Consider the following 18,832-nt stretch of genomic DNA (forward strand, 5'->3'; position numbering starts at 1 on the left):
ATTTATTTTTGGTACTCAGGATCAAATCTAGAGATGTTCTATCTATGAGCTGTATCTCCAACCTTTTTATTTGATTTTTTGGGACAGAGTTTTATTAAGTTGCTGAGGCTGGCCTCAAACTTGAGACCTTCCTTCTTCCCTCAGCCTCCTGAGTTGCTGGGATTACAGGCATGTGCCAAGAGGCCTGGTTGAAGTTAAGGTTATTTTTACCTTAAATTTTAAAAAAGAAAATTCAAGATTAATGACATTCACTGTCAATAACTGCTAACAAGAAGGTACAAGATTGAAGGATAGGCACATAGTTCTTTAAATTGCATCTAAAGCAAAACTGTGTAATATTCTTAAATTCTGATTCTTAAAAAAAATGCAAGTTTGGTGAAATTATGGGTTCTTTTCCATGAAGAATGATGTAGCTAAGCACCACTAGTAGCAATAGAAATTTAGGACTTCCTCTAAGAGAGTGTGTCATCATTTGCATTTAATATGGTGTGTCATGCTATATTGTTGGTTTCAGCCTATCTTACAAAGCTAGTGTGGGTATTTTGTCTTTGCTTTTTTTTTTTTTTTTTTTTTGTGTGTGTGTGTGTGTGGTGCTGTGAAGTGAACCCAGGGCCTCAGGCATATCAGGCAAGTGATCTACCACTGAGCTACATCCCATCCCTGCTACTGGTTAGGTTCTTGTTTGTTTCCGGTACCAGGGATTGAACCCAGGGATGCTTAACCACTGAGTCACATCCCAAGCCCTTTTTGTTTTTCATTTTGATACAAGACCTCACTAAGTTGCTCAGGCTGGCTTTGAACTTGCAATTCTCCTGCCTCAGCCTCCCAAGCCACGGGGATTACAGGTGTGTGCTACCACGTCTGGCCACTGGTGTATTTTAATGAAATATTTTTTGGTTTGTGAGTCATCTGGACTTGTTTTGTTTTCTCCCTATATATTTTTAAAAAGAAGTTCTTTGCTCACATTTCTAGATTCTCACTACCTTTTGTCCTTAAGAATCTTTCTTCAAATATTAGGGATTCATTTTAATTAAGGTATTGAACAACTTCCTCCAAATGTAGGCAACTGAAGACATTGGCTGACTTAGAAAGAAGGTAACTCATCAACGGATGTGTTGGTAAAAGTGAAAAAGGGCAAATACGACTGGAAAATGGCAAGTGACTCCAGATAAAGAGCTTAATGGGGAAAGCATGCATGCATTGGTACAGCTGGTACACTGCAGATAGGAGAGAAGAATGCACAGTCACAGAAGAGCCAAGAGTCTCCTAGCACTTTATTAATATCCTCAACCTGCTAACCATTATTTAATCAAGTGATTTCCTCCCTGACAATCAGATATACCTGTTTGTTCTGGCAGACGCACATTAAAATCATCAGTATATCAGAGACAAAAATATGTTGCTAGGAAAAGCCACCAAATACTATCATTATTCATAACAGTGCAAGATTTTTGGGAGACGTAGAAGAAATCTTCAGTTACTCGTTTCAGTAACCAATTTGTTGATAATTTCAGAACACTGGTCATTAATGAGCATTAGTGTTCATTACCCTTAAAACAGATTTCCAAATGATTAGATAAGATGTACTGCTACTTTTGCCAGTTTTTTAACATTCCTCTTTTAACAGGCTACATATTCTACCAAAATCAACTGTAAAGTACTATTTTTTTCCATTGACTTTCACAGTAAACTTGGAGTTGTGTCACTAGAAAAAAATTGCTACTCAGTCTGAGAAAATTACACATAACCAAATTAATCAAGTTTAAAAGAAAAGTGATATCCCGGAATAAATGGCATGGTCTCTGAGAAATGTTTAATGGGAAAATAGAGTATGATACAATAACAAAAACCTAAAGTTACAGCTTTCAGTTCATAAGAAGAGTACTAAAATTTAAAGCTCAAACCATTTGTTTAGATCAGTGATTCCCAAAAGTATGTTCTACATACTGATATTTACTGCTAACTCAAATAGTTTATGTCTGGAGCTTTTGTGACTTGGACCAAAAGAAACCCTTGGCAGAACAACTCTGATGGAACAAGGATCAGAGACCTCACAAACATAAGGTTCCATTCCCCTCTTCCACTACATGTGGCAGCCCCTAAAAGGGCTCCTGTCCCTGAGCAGGTTCCTGTAGCACACTTCCAAAAACACTGATTGAAGAGAGAGCTTACAGGGAAACTTGAACATCCAGACAGTGTATGTTGATATTTGCAGAACACTTGTCTTTAATGGATATTTACCAATAACTAGAATTTATAGGCACTGTTATATGTATAAGAGAAACCAACTATAATTAGCTCCTTAGCAGCTATTTGGGATGACTCAGAACCCTGGAGTCTACACATTTGACAATGTACCTGACATATAATTCATACACTGTTAAGCGTTCATCAACTAAATTGTAAGCATCTGTAATTGTGGAAAATATTTAGTTTGTTCCTTGGACTAGCCGTATGGATTCAATTACTCTTTATAGGAAGAAGACTATAGTCGCTTAAAAATTATAACTTTATCAGATTACTCTCTAAGGTAAAACCAACTCAGCTGAAATATCCATGTGTTTGATATTCCTGACAGTACTAATGAGGCCATGAGGTAAATTTTGATCTTGTTTGACAGAACAAGCTTCTGTATTCTCTCAATGAAAAAATGTATACCTTGTAGCAACTGAGTGACAGAGTCACAACTATAGACCCAAGTAGGCTTCCGATGGGGGAAGAGGTTTGCAGGGTTCCTCAAAAGCAGCACTACAGACATTTGCAGCTTGATGATTTTTTGCTGTTGGGGGAGCTGCCCAATGCAGTGTAGAATTTAGCATACCCCTGACCTTGATTCTACTAGATATCAGTAGCATCCCGCCTCCATTGATGACAACTAAAACATGCCTCCAGACATATCTAACACTGTCTGGAAGAAGCTAAAACTTCCGCTTTTCAGTGGGAAGCCACTGATTTATGCAGAGCCATCATAACTCATGAAAGTACACTTTAAAAGCAGAGTCCCTCTCCTAATGGGTGAGTAGTACTGCTAAATTCCGTGTTGGAAAAGTCTGTAAACACAGTGTAAGCAGCTACAGCTTCCATGGCAGAAATGAAATGAGAATACTGAGACCTAGAGAATATAGCTTCAATTATCAAAAACAAGGGTTTCAATGTGCCCTGACACATGTTCTACAAGGCACTAGTTCTGTAAATTGTTCCTTAAAAATGAGTTCTGCTGTCCAATAAGTTGGAAGAATTCTTCTTACAAAATCAGTAAGGAAAACCTTTTTAACTTTGTTTATGTTGGGGTTTCTCAAAAATATTTGACAGGAGATCATTTCCCATGTTGAATCCTCACGAACATGAAGCTGAGCTCATTTGTCCTTCACAGGGCCTTGGGGTGGGGGTGTCCTGAAAAACAAGGCACCCTTTCCAACTGTGGTTATAGGAGCTATTTTCCTGTCTACTACATTCCAAAATTCCCTGTGAGCTATACTGACTATTCTAGCTTTCAGCCAGAGTATATACCTGAAGTAGGGAGAAAAAATCTTTGTAAACATTGTTTTGTTTGCTGGTTAGAATGGCATATTATTTTAAGCAATTTTCACTGTGCTAGGCACCAATGAGTCCAACAGAAGGTTTCGCTGAAGTTTTCTCTGACCATAGCAAGTGCCCTTCTACCTGACTTCTATTGGGCTATTGTCCTTACCATTCCTTTAGCATTCAATATGTATCATCTTGTTGGCAATCTTCTGCTGGGTACAACCCTCTCCCCTCAATCTGACCACAATTTCCAGAAAGATAAAGACTGGATTTTATTAACCTTTATAAAAATCACCCTTTCATTCCCTTAACATGTCACTCAATAAGTCCTTTTTGGTTGGCCAAGGAAGCCAAGACATTTCTTTTAAAAACAGATTCAATAAAAATAACCTTTTTATTACACTGTTCATTGAGGAAGAGACCTGGTGTTTAAGCACAGAGAGGTTCTCCTATTGGAAAACATGTTTACCTGGTCCCTGTAACTCTTTTATAGTTGTCCTTGGAGTACACTGCTAGAATGCTGACACCTGAGCCCATGTTAACCAGCAACATAGGGTATGGGTTATCAAGGCAGTATGGCTTTTTTTGACACAATTCAGGATTTGTGGGGTTTTCAAAATAGTAACATTCTGGCTTGCCGTTGAAGCCGACGGAGTCGACGTAAAGCAGACCCTGAATGAGACAGTCCAGTTCATCCAGTTTATGGAGCTGCAGGTCAGCAATCTGAAAGAGAACAAAACCTTGTAAGATACCATGGACCACCTTGGGAGAAGCCCCAAAAGCTTAGCTGGATTTAAGATTGGGTCATTCACTTTAAAAGCAGGGGAACATCCTTGAAACAAGTTGTGAAACTTTGTTGATATTCAATCAGTCCCTTGGAAAAGCAGCTGTGCTAAAGGACAGGCACATGCCTGGAAAAGCATGTATAGGGGGTGAATGGTGGTCCCTGTCCATGAACCTGTGAATGTGGTTTGGAAAAACACTCTTTGCAGATGTAATTAAAGAGCTTGAAGAAATCATCCTAAATCATCTGGGTGGGCCAGTGACAAGAGTCCTTGTAAGGGACACACAGGAAAGATGTGAAAGACACACAGGACAAGGTCATGAGAAGATGAAGACAGGGATTTGAGAGCTGCCACCAGACACTGGAAGAAGCAAGGCATGGAATCCCCCCAAGAGCCTCTGAAGGAGGTGCAGCCTCAAGAACTATGAGCAGCCTGTGATACAGTGGCACGCACCTGTAATCCCAGCAACTCAGGAGGCCAAGGCACAAGGATCACAAGTTCAAAGCCAGCCTTGGCAACTTAGCAAGACCCTGTCTCAAAATAAAATAAAAGAGGCAGGGTCCAGCTCAGTGGCAGAGGGTCTCTGGCTTCAATTCCTATTACCACCAAAACAAAACAAAAACAAAAAATCCTATGAGAAAAAAAAATCTAATATTTTAAATCACCAAGTTTGTGGTCATTTGTTAAGAAAGGCCATGGAAAATACGTGCCATCAAGTGAGAACATTCAGAAAGTAATGAGAATCCTACACTTCCTTGCCTGGGAACTGGTGAAAATCTCTTGAGCTCACAAAGCAGAGCTACCCTTTTCCCAGACCTGGGCTCTGGAGTTAGACAGATCTGACTTTGAATTCTTGCTCTAAAACTGACTTAGCTAAAGGATACAAGGTGAATTATTTGACTTCTCAGTCTCCTTACCTGTAAAATGGGAATAAAAATGTTGCTGTAAAGATTATATGATAATAATATATGTGATGTGTTTACCCAGGGGTTGGCACATACAAAGGGCTCATCAGCTGGAGTGGCCAGAGTGGCCTTTAATGTTCCTATAAGATAAAAACGCCCACTCTCTTAGGTATGGGGGGCAGGGTGAGGGTTGGGAGGGGGTGTTAAGGACAACAGGCTGACTGTGGACTAGCATTGGAAACTAGTGGCCACTTTGCATCCTCAAAAGTTTAATTCATTATCCTTAAGAGTATACCACTGGCCAAATCTCTAGATTTGGGTTGATAATCATTTTCCATGGCCAGAAAAAAAATCGAACAAAAATTAGTGATTAACAATTGCCAACATGAAACTCAACAAAATTTTCACAAAAAAACCCTGTAAGTAGGTATTTTTAACCTTATTACATAGTTAAGTTTCATGGTGCCTAAGTGACACAACTAGCAAATACCTACCGGTGACTCCCTGTTCTGTTGTCTTCATTGCCATAATGGATATTGTTTCTGGGGTCTGGAAACAACCTATACAAGAACTAGACTTAGATATTTTGCCAAAAAAGACATCATCTTCATTAAAAAGTTAGCAAGAAGAAAACTTTTCACTTGGTGTCACTCATCTGAGGTTCCTATTTAACAAAAATTGGCTGAATCTATACCTGCAAAGAATACCAGCAAGGTGGTAGAATTATTCTGTTTTTTTTCTTTTTCCTGCAGTGCTAGAGATTAAACCCAGAACTTCGTGTATGCTAGTCAAATACTCTATCAATGAGCTACACCCCCAGACCCTGAAAGTATCCTTGATACATGGAAATAAAGATTCTAAATGACCACTGGTGATAAAGTAAATATAGCTCATAAATGGTTCCAAACATTTCATTTTTTTATTAAGTCAAATATTCAAATGAGATGCATATAATTACAGATATATTAAGGGGGCATTTCTATTGGTATAGAATTATCTGGAGCCCTGAAAGAGTATAGTGGGACACAACAGGGTAAATAATATCTCCTCTATTTTCCTGAAGTCCACAGCCTTCCATTGTATTTACAACATTGGTCACAATCTGGCTGTTTTTTAGATTCCTCAGCACTTGGCTCAAAGGCCTTCCCCTAATCATTACTTAATAAACATATATTAAATGGATCAGGGAAAGTTATCACCTCATGGATCACTCCAAGCTGGAAAGTAGCTATTTCATCAGCCAGTCTGGGGACCATAGGCTAACCTGCTTAAAAATTAATCAGAGGTTCATCAACAATATTGACAGCCAAGCCCAGAACCAACATCATGAACACAGACAGAGTCCATCCAGCTGGACAGTTTGAAACTACATCGGGCAGAAAAAGAAAAAGCTGTCAAGGCAAATAAACTAAGAATATACAATGCCAATCTGAAAGGAAACTTTATTATCTCACCTTTCCCCTCAAAATGATTTTCAAATAAAGTGCTAGTAGCAAACATCTCTTCTATACATTTTACTGAGGGATGGATATTTCTGGAGCCTGAGGTCACACAGCCCTATTTGTCTAATAGGAAACAGAGATATTAGTCACTTTCTTGGAGAACTATAGGAAAAAAGATGGACTCCCAGCTTCAGGTAATGAGTCAAATTGCTACTTTACTTTTCAAATAGGCCATCTGAAATTCAAAACCAGGTGGGAATTAATCAGACTTTGCAGTTTGTTGGTAAACCTGAATTAATTTTGTGGAAGGCTTAAAACAGGCACTTAAGATTTCATCTAAGGAGAAACACTCTTTTTAAAAAATATTTTTTTAGTTATACATGGGCACAATATCCTTATTTTGTTTTTTTATGTGGTGCTGAGGATCAAACCCAGGTTCTCACATGTGAGAGGCGAGTGCTCTACCGCTGAGCCACAACCCCAGCCTGGAGAAACACTCTTTCTAGGCAAAGTTTTCTTTATATTAGGACTCACAAACTCAAATACCTAAAGGAGGAAGTAAGAAAATAGAAGCTGGGCATGGTGGCACACCTCTGTAATCCCAGTGACTCAGGAAGCTGAGACAGGAGGATCGAAAGCTCAAAGCCAGCCTCAGCAATTTAGCTAGGCCCTAAGAAACTTAGTGAGACCCTGTCTCAAAACATAAAAAGTGCTGGGGATGTGGTTAAGTGCCTCTGGGTTCAATCTCTAGTACAAAAAAAAAAAAAAAAAAGAATCAGTAAAGCCCTGGTCTACATGGAAGTAACTGAGTAATGGGAACTGTGTCAACAAAACGATCTGCATGTATTTACAATTCACTTCCAGCTCATTGTTGCTATGTGGTAATGGGCCCCAGTGCTGCCAGATGACCCTATTTTGCAAGAACCAGAAATCCAGATTTTATGTGAAACCTTTTAATATTTAAATGTTAGTGGTAAATTTTATAGGTTTACCTATTGCAGACCAACAAAACACATTGCTTTTAGTCCATATCACCAACTTTATATACAGTTGCTATGGCTTGGATGTTGTTTGTTCCCCAGGGATCTATGTGTTGGGAGCATGGTCTCCAGTGTGGTGATGTAGGAGTTGATGGACCCTTTAACAGGTGGGTGCTAAAAAAATAGAGATGTGGCCTAGTGAGAGGTCTTAGGGTGCTATCCTAAGGAGGGGATACTTACTTAGTCTCCTGGGGTGAGTTCTCATCAGAGCAAGTTGTTATAAAAGACTAAACCTGACCCTTGAGTTTCTCTCCTCTTTCGAAATATGACCCTCTCCTTTACCAGGTGGTGGTCTCCAGAACCTGTGTTTTGCTGTTTGACTTTCAGCCTCCAAAACTGCAGTCTACCTCTTTTCTTTATAAAGTTAGGCTGTCTTAGGTATTTTGTAATGGTAACGAAATACTTACTAATACAAGTGATGCATAGCTTAATGAGGAGCATGCATTCTGAGAAATACCTTGTTAGGTGATTTCATCACGAGCAAACATCATAAACTTATATAAACTAATATAGCTACAACATCCCTAAATGATATAATCTATGGGATCACTTTCATATATGTGGTCTACTATTGAACAAAATGATCTTAAGAGGTCATAACTGTATATATTCCGATGTTTATCTTTATAATGGGACTTAACTGATGACAAATCTGAAATATCAGATCCAGTAAACTTGTAGGTAAAGCTTCTACTAATTTGAACATAACCCTGTAACCAAGATTTGCTGATTTATGTTAACAACCAGCTCCCTGGGGAAAAAAGCCTTGGTTTGTAGCAATTACTAATTTCTGTGGTGTAATCACCCTCCCCATGGCCAATTTCAAGCTTCTAACCTGCTGTCACTAAACACAGAGTACAGAAGAGATGTCCACTAGTATATAAGTTTGAGAGGGGCTGGCAGGGGTTTTGTTTCTTTTAAGCCAGCAGGAGCAGGCTCCAGCTCCCCACTGCTTGTAACTCTTAGCTCTTTTAGAGAGTTCTGTGAATGCCCAAATTTGTAAGTTAAATTTAAATTACAATCCACAAACTTAAAAACAGCAAACCTGCCCTAAGACTCAAATTCTATGTAAGGAACAGAAGCTAATTGAGAAGTGTATAGATCCCATCTGGAGGACTTTATGAAGGAAGAGACTCTTATTACCTATTATTCAGATAAAATATGTCACTGGGGTCTAGCAGGTTAAGTGACCTTCTTAGGATCCCAAAGCTAACAAGAGGAAGAGATAAGGTACAAAACACCTTCAAACTATGATTAGAAACTAACATTGATCTGTCTGGTACCAAAGTCACCCAAGCAAGTATAGTTACAGTAGGCTCTCAAACTTAACGTGCAACAGAATCACTAGATGGTTTGTTAAAACACAGGTTGCTGGGCCACTCCCCTAGAATTTCTAATTGCATTTCTAGCAACATTCTAGGTGATACTGATGCTATTGGTGTTGGGACCACAATTTGAGAACCAGTGAGATAGGAGGAGGAGTACCATATTTGGCTGAAGAGCCGAGACTGAGTCCTTTACCAACCCAGGTACAGATGTTTAACCAAATTACATACTCTTCCTGATAGCATCTGTCCTAGTTAATGCACAGGGCTGTTTTTAAGAATCAAATGAGATGGTTGTGTGAAGCTGCTTTGGAAAATGTAAAGTACTACATACATGAATTATAATTACTATACACATGAGAAGTAAAATAACTCAGGTCTTCTTATCTCAAGTTGAAATGCTTTTGGAAGCACCATTTCCAACCTGAAGACTTTTCTGGAGACAGCATTCAAGGATTTCCTATATGTTAATATTAGAAAAAAACACTGATGCTAACACAGGCTTGATGAGGATATATTTATAAGAGAAACTACTTAGTGCTTTAACTCCATATGTCAAAACTAACTAAATAGTTAAATACACAAATAAATAAATCTGATTAAAAGAGGTTTCATAACTACTTCCTGAGAAAAGTTTGGATGTATCCAAATATGTTTTATCATTCACCTGTAGTAGAGAACTGAATGACCAAATTGTGCTTCAGAAATGAGTAAAATACAAAGCTGGATGCTACATTACACTTCCCAAGGTGTTTTGGCTGACATTGACTCCATAAATCACACTGGAAGTGGCAAAAAAGGTTATCTTACTAAACCAAGAACTATCTGTACATAAAGAAAATAGTTGATTCTGAATTAAAAATTACACTTAGGTTTCCTTTTCACAAAGAAGACCCAACAGAGACCTGAGAGATAGAGAGATGAATTTCAAACAGCAAGGGAGAAATATAACAAAACCTCAAGGTGACTTTTCTTCCCAATCTCAAGCATGAAAGGGGCATCTATGGGTGGTCAAGCCAGGAGGCAATGGTGAAAGTCTACCAAACCTTGTGGTATAACCTCTTGCAATATCACAAATCAGTCCCTGGATTAGTAATGGGAACCAAGTATAAATGTGCTTGAATGGTCTATTTAAGATTCCACATATCCACAATTAGTCTACTTTCTCCTGATGATTTCTGCACCAGTACCAACTTTTCTCTCATAGTTTCTGGCATAAGAACGTTTTTAAAATTGAAAAACATGTGCCAGGCGTCGTGACACTTGCCTATAATCCCAGTGACTGGGGAAGCGGAGGCAGAAGGTAGGAGGTAGGAGACAGGAGGATCACGAGTTCAGGCCAGCCTCAGTAACTCACTGAGACCCTGTCTCAAAATAAAAGATAAAAAGGGCTGGAGATGTTCGATCCCCAGTCTGCCCCTCCAACAAAATTTAATGTTTTAAAAATTGAAAAACGTGATAAGAGCAATCAGAAAATCCTTTCCTCTATATTAAATTTACATCAACTAATAAAATTGTTAATCTTATTTATTCAAAGGGTAGATGTTATTTTGCTTAAGTCTTTTCCAGCTTCTCATTAATGTTAGCCATGGACGAACAAAACTCACAATTATCTATTGTAATAAAGAGCTACATGGGCAGAAGGGATGACTTTTTTCTACAAATACTTTGCTGGGTATGTGTGTGTGTGTGTTACTGTGGATTGAATCCAGAGCCTCATAAATGCAAGACAATCTCTATACCACTGACCACATCCACAGCCCTTTTTACTTTGAGACAGGGTCTTGCTAAATTGCTGAGGCTGGCCAGGAACAGAATCCTCCTCCCTGGGCCTCCTGAGTAGCTAGGATTGCAGAGGTGCCCCACTGTATCCCTCACACTTTTTTTTCTTGAGAATAATCTTGTTGAGATTAGGAAGTATGATGGTAGATAAAAATGTTAGAATTGGTAAATAAAATAGTCTTCTCGGTTTTTTAAAAAACAAAACCTGTAGAGATAGACAGTAGGAATAAACACAAAATTAACTGAAATATACAATGTTCGGTGCACAACCATGCAGAATTCCCTACCTGGAGGACAGTTTTTTAAAACAGTGGAATTCCTCATTGGATTATCAAATGTTTTAGACCATTTGAAGTTAGATTAAGTTTTTCTATTGTGTTCAATTTTGGTAAATCATTACTTTTGAAAACTAATTTTAGCCAGTTAGAAGTTTGCTTTTGACAGTGATTTTAAAATGTTAAAAAAAGAAACTCTTTTTAAATGTTAAAAAAAAAAGGAAGGTAATAAAGGAAAGAAAAGGAAGAACCAAATGCAGCTTTGTCCAGTTTAAAATATCCAACACAGGACTCTTTTTTATACATTTAAATTATATGAAGAATAATTACATTACCTAAGTATTTAAATAAACTTACTATCAACAATAAGGATATAGTAATCATATCTGACAATTGCTAAACCATTAGTCTGCTGAACTAGGATACTACAGATTGAACCCAGCCTCTGTGCATTGTAGATAAACATACTACATCCCCAGTCTTGCTAAACATCTTTTATTTAGCTCTAATTACTCAGATGAATTTTTAAAATTCCTATCTGCAAAATTTTATTATACACCAAACAATGATTTTGTACAACAGGACTTTACAGGTATGCGTATGCACTGCCTTATTATTTGTCAAATTGTTTAATATATACAGAAGTATATATTGATCCTGTCCAACTTAGCGAGTATGTTTACACTGGGGATGTGGCTCAGAAGTAGAGCACTTGTCTAACATTCAAGAAGGTCTGGCTTCCATTGTTGGCAATGCAAGAAAATAAAAAATTTAAAAATAAGCATCTTTGGTTTTCCATCCTGGAAAGAAGAAGGTGAATGTGACAACTAAGTACCTTAGCACTCATCTATCTCTATCTGCTCAAAATGCTGTTCCCTAGATATCTGCCTGGCTTGCTCTATTACTTCTTCATATTTCTGTTATGTCTTCACATAGAAACCTTCCCAGGACTCCATATCCTTCTGCCTTATTTCTCCCTTCATAGCACTTATTACCATTTGATATATTCTATATTCGTTTGTTTAATTATTGACTCCTTACTCCACCAGAATATAAGTTTGAGAGGGGCTGGCAGGGGTTTTGTTTTTCTCACAATAGTACTTGGCATGTAGAAGAAGCACGATAAGTTACTTGTTGAATGAGTGAATGCTTAGGAAAGAGGATGGTAAAATCTTTTGTCCTCATAAACTTTGGAAGAATCTGGGCACATCACTTAATGCATTGTCAAACAGGCTACGGGAAGACATCTGTCTTTCAATTCTGTCTTCATTTGGCCAGGACTGAGTGTGGAAACAGAAGGCAGCCCATGGAATTTTCTTTTAGGTGTATTCCCAGCCTGGTCATGCTATTTAGCAAATACTCCAGATTTGCTCCCTGCTCCAGACTATTCATTTGGCTCCAAAAGCTTCCCTGAAGGAGGATGTGACCTTTCACAGCTCAGAACCTTGAGAAACACATCTGTTCACAGCCAATATGTATTGAGCAACTTTCTCCCAGGACATACATTACCCTCAAGGAGGGAGGGAAGGCATTGATAGAGGTTGCATAAGTCTACCAGGTCACTTTGGTTCACTTGAGGCTTTCTTGTGGAGAGGGAAGATGGCGTGCCCTTGAGCGACCTAGGAGCTCATAGCACTTCCACCCACTTCTGAATCAGAATGGAGCCAAAGCACCAGATGTCACCTAGAAGGCACAACTCTACTAGAGCCTCTTGAATGTCCATTAAGCTTTAGTTTCCTCATCTACATAAGTCTCTCTCATCTCCAGGTCACTTAACAAGAATGCTATACTTCCTTCTCTCCAGAGGTCCCTTTTAATTCTGACATTCTAGAAACCCTCCCTCCCCTCTTTACTTTACTGCCTTTTTACAGATGTTGAAACTGAGACCCACAGGTAGGACACATCTCACCCAAGTTACCCAGCTGATTAAATGCAGAAGCAGGACTAGAATTTGGGTTCAATGCTTTTTCCATTATGGACTCAAATTTAGTTCTCATGTCAATGGACCTTAACCTTTTAAGTTTTCAAACTGTTTAGTCGTTAAGCCCATTTAGAGGGAAAGATTTCATAGGTCATTTAAGTAAGCAGTGGTATTGAACATTACTGCTGGATAAGAAGTGAAGGTGTTACTTTTGAAGATATAAATAAAATTTTCATTTTTAGCCTTATTAAATACTATGAATAATGTCTTCAGGATTCACTAATGACAGACTTTATAGCAAGACTAGATTATATTAGTTCCATGACAAAATATGGTGGTTTGCACTACAGGTTTTGAGAAAATGTATTCTACAACTTCCCTCACTGATTTTTCAATGTGATAAGATTAACTAAGACTTTCTTTTTGTTTAATCCATTTTGTTTATCTAGTTCCCTTTATTTTCCAATATATCTCCACATCTACTATTGAACTTTGTTCTCACTTTACTCTGTGAGATGAGGCTAAACAATACAGCGACTATTGACTTGATAAGAAGGGGAAATTGGAAATGTGGATGTTAAGGAATTACTAAATAAATAAAAACTCTGGACTCCATGTTTCTTGTCTATAGCTTACTTTTAGCCACATCTGTCAAATTTAAATGACAGGTGCAGAGGAGGTATGTACTGCCTGTTGGGATACGATTTCACTTTTATTTGTGAGCAAAACTCCTGAATAATATTCATATAACAACAACAACAACAACAACAAAAAAGACACTTATGTTGGGCTGGGGTTGTAGCTCAGTGGTAGAGTGCTTTCCTAGCACGCATGAGGCCTTGGGTTCGATCCTCAGTACCACATAAAGGTAAATAAATAAAAGTATTGTGTCCATCTATAACTAAAAAAAAAAAGACATTTATAAAACAAATAGGTAGAAAAATTAATTTTACTAGGACTTATAGAAAGCCTTCCTGTGAGCTTCAGTTTATACATCTATAACACTGGTATTATGATTATGTAGTAAGAGTCTGTGGAAAATTCTGACATATGTATTTCAGAGGGGAATTTCTATCACCTTGTCTTTAGCATTCCCATACAACAGTAATTGTAACAGAAGAGATGATGACTAACATATATTAAGCACTTACTGTCAGGTACATATTATCTCATTTAATCCTTCTTGTAACAACTCTGTGAGGTGAAGGCACAGATTATGAAGTAAATTTGTCCGAGTTCCAAGGTTAGCAGTCTAGTTCTTAGGCACAAAATGTCACGACTGGACAAGCTTAGTTATTTTAACAAGGACAAGCACCACCTACCATTCTGAAGTCCTCTTCAAACTTGAAGGCCCCGCCTCCTGTGGCACAGAGGGTGGTGTGGAGGCTGGAGAAGTTCTTCTCGCTGCCCATCTGAATGAACATGTGCATGGCACAGCTGGGGAAGCGGATGAAGTGCAGGTTCCCTTTGCGCCCACACATGGTCAGGTTTTTCAGTTCCAGGTGGACGTCTCGGATCCCAGTTTTCCCATAAGCAGTATTAGAAGTCAAATACTTCCGGATGCTCTTCAGGTTCTCCACTTCCTCTTGTTCCTCTTCGGCTGTAATATCCTTTGGTTCAAAGTAGACCAACTTAACCAGAGTTCCACCAATATCCATGCCGAACCATGGGAATGCTAGAAGACAAAGAGAAAGAGTCCTGCTGAATCCTATACTTGAGAAAATTTTCAGTTTTTGAATATTTAATAAGAGAATGCATTTAACATTTGATTTTCTTGAATTTGACTATATGTGCCTAAAAAGGGGCATCAAGAGGAATTCACAATTGCAGAGGTATTCACGACTTCCCACACTCCACTAAGTGAGCAGGCTTTAGAATCAAGTGAGATGAGAAATAGGATTCTGCAGTTCCCTAAGACAGTTTCAGTTGGGCTTCTTGGGGCTTGAGTATCTCGCCAAACTGAATGCTATTTCAATATTTAGTGATTTTTTTTTTTTTTTTTTGCACAGGGCTCTCAAATGTTATTTTATTAGAATTTTAGCCAAAGAAATTGATGTATTCCAATCTCAGGAGAGGAACTGATTTTGCTGGGTGTATCAAGAGAGGGAACATTGGTTTCTAACCCACATGGTGCCTTCATAGAGCACTTTTTAATGATTCATGTTTTGCATCCTGTAAAGACTAACTCCACAATATACAAGAAGAAGGGGGAGAGAAAGCACACTATGAGAGATGATGGGCAGAGATCATCTGTAGGGTGACAGAATTCTTTTTTTTTTTTTAATTTTTTTTAGTTGTAGATGGACACAATACCATTATTTTTATCTGGTGCTGAGGACTGAACCCAATGCCTTCCACATGCAAGGTGAGCACTCTACCACTGAGCTACAACCCTAGCTCCGGTGGCCGAATTCAAAGAACAGCTTATGTTACATTTGATTTCTTTCTGCATTAGGCAGGGATGCTTTCTCCATTCCAAATAGTCTGCCCAGAAATTCTTAAGCCAAATGTGTCCGAATCACCTGGGAAAGCTTATACTATTCCATATCTGGTCTCCTCTCCCACAGATGCTAATTTAATTCAGCCGTTGGTCCCAGGCATAAGAATATTTTAAAAATTCCCCAGTCATTCCAGTTGCAGAGTGGGAACTACTAAACCAGAAAAACCTTGGCCACTGACAGCCAGGTTCACATATAACCACATTTCCTGCCCAGATTGAAACAGAAAGGCATGCCTCTAGATGTATGAAAACTTAACCTACTTGAGATGTTTATCTGAGAGTAAATGAATCTCCATCACAACTATGTTTACTGCTGTTAAGAGAAAGGGCTGAGCTGCCTGAATAGGCTGATTTTAGTTAGAGACATTCTGGAAAATTAGTGCTATGCTGTCCAATGCTCTGCGGTGAACACAGAGCAAACCCAAATGGGAATCCAAGTGTTGGAGTCTCCCTTTTCATGTCCCTAAACAGAATCCATTAGCTAAACATGAACTGTGATATTGAACCTGAATGTAAAGACTCAGTGAGTCTCGGGCTTCTTTCAAAATTTCCTTCATTTCGACCTTAGGGAACATCTATCCATATGAGCCCTTGTCAAATTGTGCACATTACAACTGCCAAATTGTGCATAACACATGGTCAGAAATAGGGCCTATACAAGGTCTTTTTTCTAGGCTTCCCTGTTTCCCAGCTCTCCATTCAAGCAGGTTCGGGGAGAGTGTGTAGGGGAAACCATCCCTGCAAATAAAATCTCCCCTGTGCCTCACTGTTGCTATTTTAGTTATGATCCAAGCCAGCTGCACCATCCTTGGTGAGCAGTAACTCTAATATTATGGAGAAACAAAATTCCAAGTCCCTAAAAAATTAGGAGCAACAAATTCCACTGACAGGACCAGGTTAACAAATGTCCTAATATCTTTTCAGAAGTTTCTAAAGCAAATCCCACATGGCTCACCGTAGGTCAAGAAACTTGCTTGTCCTAGTAGGAGATAATAGAAAACTGGAAATAGTACATTCCCATTAGTCATTTCAGCTCAAAGATGAAGTTTGTTGCTCCATTCTCTAAAATTCATCATCAATGTGACTCAGAATAGGAGCAGTATCATGTTATAAGTCTTGAAATTCAGAACAACTGCATTTCAGGAGTAACAGCCAGAACCAGCTCACTGGAATGTCTTCCACCTCTTTGGATCTTAATTTCCTTATCTATGAAGGGAATGCATTGCATTAGAATGGCCTCCAGTTTCTTCCCTGCTACAAAATTTCTGTAAATTTTTTAAGAGATGCAAAAGAAAATCACAAGCACTCCCAATCATAAAGGCTACCCAGAGGCTGGACACAGTGGTGCGTGCCTATGATCCCAGGAGCTTAGGGAGGCCCTAAGCAACTTGTTGAGATCCTGCCTCAAAAAAATTTTAAAAGGGCTGGGGATACAGTTCAGTGGTTAAACGCTCTTGGATTTAATCCCTGGTACTAAAAATTAATTAATTAATCAATCAATTAACTAGAGTCTTTCTCAGCAGGGACAATGGAGACGTTCTATTGAATATTAACAGGTACCTAGGCTATGCACCCAGCACTGCATTATCAGAGCAGGAAAGACACTTGCTACTTGGACAGAATGGGAGAAGGGTTTTCTCCAATATTTCTAAGATAACCATTTTGGAAAAATTCTGGCAATATTAACTAGAATTAAAGTGCACATATTTTTTGTAATCAAACTAACCCCCTTTCCTAGGCCATATTAAAACAACAACAACAACAACAACAAAACATTTTAGGAATTAAATGTAAGGATGTTCAAATATTAAGTATAAGAGCTGTCAAATTACCAAAGACAAAACAACCCGAAACAAAAGGTATGGTCTTTACCAATAAAATGTATGACTTCTAAACTGTGGGATATTAGGCAACTGTTAGAACAATGAGCAAAATCTGTTCCGCTACTGGAAAAGATTCCCCCAATTTTCCACTAATGAGAAATGCAAGAGATGCCTGGATGAGGTATACGTTTGTATATGTGCGTGTTTTTCATTTGGTTTGACAAAAAAAAAAAAAAAAAAAAGGAGGGGAGAGAGAGGGAGGAGGAGGAAAGGAGGAAAGAAGGACGATTCTTGGATGTTGATTATATGAGTCTCCAGAAAGTCTCTAGAAGGTACCCAAGTTGGTAATGTGGACAGAGAGTTCAAGTTGTTAATGTGGACAGGGAGTAGCAGGCTGTGAGTGTGGAAGCTAGAGATCCCAGGGAGAGGAGGGGGAAATTCTATACTGTCATACAAGCAGAAATTTAAAAAAGAAAAAGAAAAAAACAGTAATAATGTAAAACAGAAGATATCTCAGCACTGTATAGACAAACCAAGCTATGTAAAACCTATAGAAATAATCTAGTTCTACATCAGAAACCCAGTATTCCTCCAAGAGGAAGAGCCCTCACATACTCTTTTATTTGGTTGCCTCTTGCTAAGTACAGCAACTAAAAAGAGGTCTCACTCTTAAAAATACTGCAGTGGAAATCTAAACATTTTATGACTTATTTAGAACCCGGTTTCTTCTTCCTGCTTCACCGCATGATCATTTTTGAGCCATTTCAAAGCGTCTACTGGCAACGCAGGGAGGGGTATGGAATTTTAAAATTCAATTCAATATACATCAGCAGTCTAAGTTAAGGTAAGAGGGAACAAGGATTGGAATTCTTGTGTTAGGTTAAGTGGCAATAGAAATCACAAATTTTAGGGGATGAGGGATGTAGCTTAGTGCTCAGTGATAGAGCACTTGCCTATCATGTGTGAGGCCCTAGATTCAATCTCCAGCACTGAAAATGAAGGAAGGAAGGAAGGGAAGGAAGGACGAAGGAAGGAAGGAAGGAAGGAAGGAAGGAAGGAAGGAAAGAAGGAAGGAAGGAAGGAAGGAAGGAAGGAAGGAAGGAACTGCTTTTCCTAATTTATGTTCATTCATTCACCCCCAGTACTGGGGATTAAACCTAGAGCCTCCCACATGGCAAGCAAGTGCTCTACCACTTAGCTCCATCTCCAGTCGTTTTTCTTTTCTTTTTTCTTTTGAGCCAGAGTCTTGTTAGGTTACAGAGGATGTCCTTGAACTTGTAACCCTCCTGCCTTCTGAGGGGCTTGCATCATCATGCCTGGTTACCTAAGTTCACTCCTTACTTTCATGAAAAATATAAATGCTCTTCTACTCACATCATAATGTTTTTTCAGGTCACTGTCATATTTACATGTATAGTTCTATTCATCTTCCTGATACCATGATCTGCCTAATTAGAAGAGAAAGGGGAGGAAGAACATCTGAGCTCTTCCATCCATGACTCATGCTTG

General features: G+C 38.6%; 1 protein-coding gene across 6 annotated transcripts in view; it reads right to left on the reverse strand.

Moving 5' to 3' along the window:
* PANK1 (pantothenate kinase 1) overlaps positions 1–18,832 on the reverse strand; it is a 71,661-nt gene that overhangs the window by 13,193 nt on the left and 39,636 nt on the right. For 5 of the 6 annotated variants that reach the window (XR_014018986.1, XM_081268032.1, XM_081268031.1 and 2 more), the window contains exons 2-3: positions 14,323–14,675; positions 3,995–4,248 (exon numbers count right to left, since the gene is read on the reverse strand). Coding sequence is in view for 5 of the 6 variants with exons in the window: in XM_081268032.1 (XP_081124158.1) it covers positions 3,995–4,248; positions 14,323–14,675 (607 nt within the window). In the remaining variant the exon portion in view is untranslated. Of the gene's footprint in view, positions 1–3,994; positions 4,249–14,322; positions 14,676–16,455; positions 16,707–18,832 lie in introns of all 6 variants that reach the window. The other variant, XM_081268030.1, reaches the window with a different exon arrangement.

The sequence above is a fragment of the Spermophilus citellus genome (assembly GCF_964194105.1).
Source record: "Spermophilus citellus genome assembly, chromosome: 15".
Classification (NCBI taxonomy): Eukaryota; Metazoa; Chordata; class Mammalia; order Rodentia; family Sciuridae; genus Spermophilus; species Spermophilus citellus.